The sequence below is a fragment of the Austrofundulus limnaeus genome, unplaced genomic scaffold (assembly GCF_001266775.1).
Source record: "Austrofundulus limnaeus strain Quisiro unplaced genomic scaffold, Austrofundulus_limnaeus-1.0 Scaffold31, whole genome shotgun sequence".
In the NCBI taxonomy this organism is placed as follows: domain Eukaryota; kingdom Metazoa; phylum Chordata; class Actinopteri; order Cyprinodontiformes; family Rivulidae; genus Austrofundulus; species Austrofundulus limnaeus.
In genome coordinates, this window is record NW_013952433.1 from 2,188,787 (window position 1) to 2,190,806 (window position 2,020).

The 2,020-nt window shown below is 42.0% G+C and overlaps 1 protein-coding gene across 1 annotated transcript in view; it reads right to left on the reverse strand.

The window, feature by feature from the left end:
* Window positions 1–2,020, reverse strand: part of tmem86a (transmembrane protein 86A) — an 11,606-nt gene continuing 9,586 nt past the window's right edge. The window contains exon 3 of the mRNA XM_014005566.1: window positions 1–1,029. Within this exon, the coding sequence (XP_013861020.1) occupies window positions 602–1,029 (428 nt within the window). The 3' untranslated portion in view covers window positions 1–601. The remainder of the gene's footprint in view (window positions 1,030–2,020) is intronic.

The following is a 2,020-nucleotide window of genomic DNA, read 5'->3' on the forward strand; positions in this document are numbered from 1 at the left end:
TGTAAAATATACGACAGGTCTGGACCACTCATGAATTTTGTTCATATCTGAAGAAAATCTTAGAATACAAAAAAATTGGTGAATAGCACAAATTCTCCTCAATCACTCGTACGCACAATTTAAGAACAAATCTGTGCGTACGAATGGTTCTTGCATGAAGCCCAGTGTGAGGACTGTGTGGAAAGCGAGTGTTAACCAGTCGTGTAAATACACACAGTCTCTGTACCATACTGTACACGCTCCTTGAAAGTACTCAACCACTAGCTCTCTAGAAATCCAAACAAAATGTAACACTCTATCGAATGTGGTATTATTTCTACGCCTGGGTTTCTAACTGGGTTGACAAACAACCTTTTCTAGGTTTGGATAGTCAAGGAATAGCTGAAGAGAATACTACCGTGTTTTCTTGAGAAGAGACTACTATACTGGTGGATCGGCTGGATGATAGTCATGTAGTGGATCAACCGTCATGGTAATAGTAGTGTGGTGAGTGCCACACCAAGATGAAGACCGGTTGTTGGGGATCTGGCAGTGAGATGTGTCCATGATCACTCGGGGCCGGAGCTGGAGCCGCCGTCTCCCCCTCGGAGAGGGCTTCCTCTCATGTTCTCTTCCTGGAAATCTCCACGTCTTGACACTCCACGACCGAAAGAGCTATGAGCATCTGGGCGGCGTAGTAGGTGGCCATGATGATGGCTCGAGAGTAGGGCACGGGGAAGCAGAACTTGTTGACTGCGATGGTGAGGTCAGAGACGATGAAGAGCACCGCGCCCAGGCAAGCAGACAGCTTGGTCCAGGTCCAGAGGTCATTAGCCAGCTGCAAGCCCGCCACGGCTCTCCAGCCCATGAAGCCGATCAAAGCGATGTAGACGGCCACCAGGTAGGTGAAGGGGGCGCTCAGGTAGGGGTACAGCATCAAATAACACAGAGAGGATGCAACAGTGAGCCCGAAGCCAGCGTGCACATTTACTGGCTTCATCCCAAAGGCAGATGAATAAAGGATGTGGGTGATGGCGAACATCAAAAGGCCTGTAAGACATTATATTTTAAATGTCAAAGCAATGACTTAAACAAGGGTAGTTTGCATTTATAAAAAAACACACATTGGGTAAAAACGTTCTTATCTTTGGTTTAAACCATCCAAACATAAAATACTGAACGTTTGGCTCCACAGTACTTCTTTTCAACGTGCAACTGACTTCTCAAGATATTTATCACAAACTTCTTTTTGTGTCAAAGATGCTGGGAAGCTGTCCTTTCAATGACTTCACTTAAAGTAAGAATGTAAACAGCCTCTGCACACTGTTGATTTGTGCAGGTCTTTCTCAGTTACCCGTCTCTGATTTGTCTCTTTGATAAAAAAAAAAAAAAAAAAAACTAAACAAAAACCAGTTGGACTGCTTTCTGAAAAATGTTTGCTGATGTAATTACCTTCATACAGATTTAACAAAGTGTTCTATCATCAACTTTATCCTAATGAGGATCTCTACTCAGGCTAATTTTAGAACTTCTCACTTGTCACTTTTCTCAAGCTAACATGCTAGCTAAAAGCTGGATTTAAGCAATGGGATTAGCTGAGTTTGATCAAAGAAAAGGGCAACTATAGACTTAATCTTTGCCCCAAACATTTTAGCAGAAGTGAAAGCCCAACACAGGATCCTAAACCTAGCTCGAGTGATAAAAATACACACGATAGATGTGGCAAGCTATGACGACACATCTTAAGTCGCCAACCTTATTAACTATTTCTCTCATTTTCCAAGTCTGTCACAGACCTCAACCAGTGGCGGATCTAGAAAATTTTCGATGGTGGGGGCAAAAGCTCTAGGCAGGATGGCAATGCAGGATCACTTTACTGAAGTACTGTAAATAAGAAATTTCCTATATCTACATTGAGTCAACAAAACATCCATAAAAACACTTTGAAACACTATTTATTGTCCTTTTTCTCTTCTAAGAAACAAACATATATACACACACACACATACACATACTTGTTTTTATTTTAGTTAACTAAAAT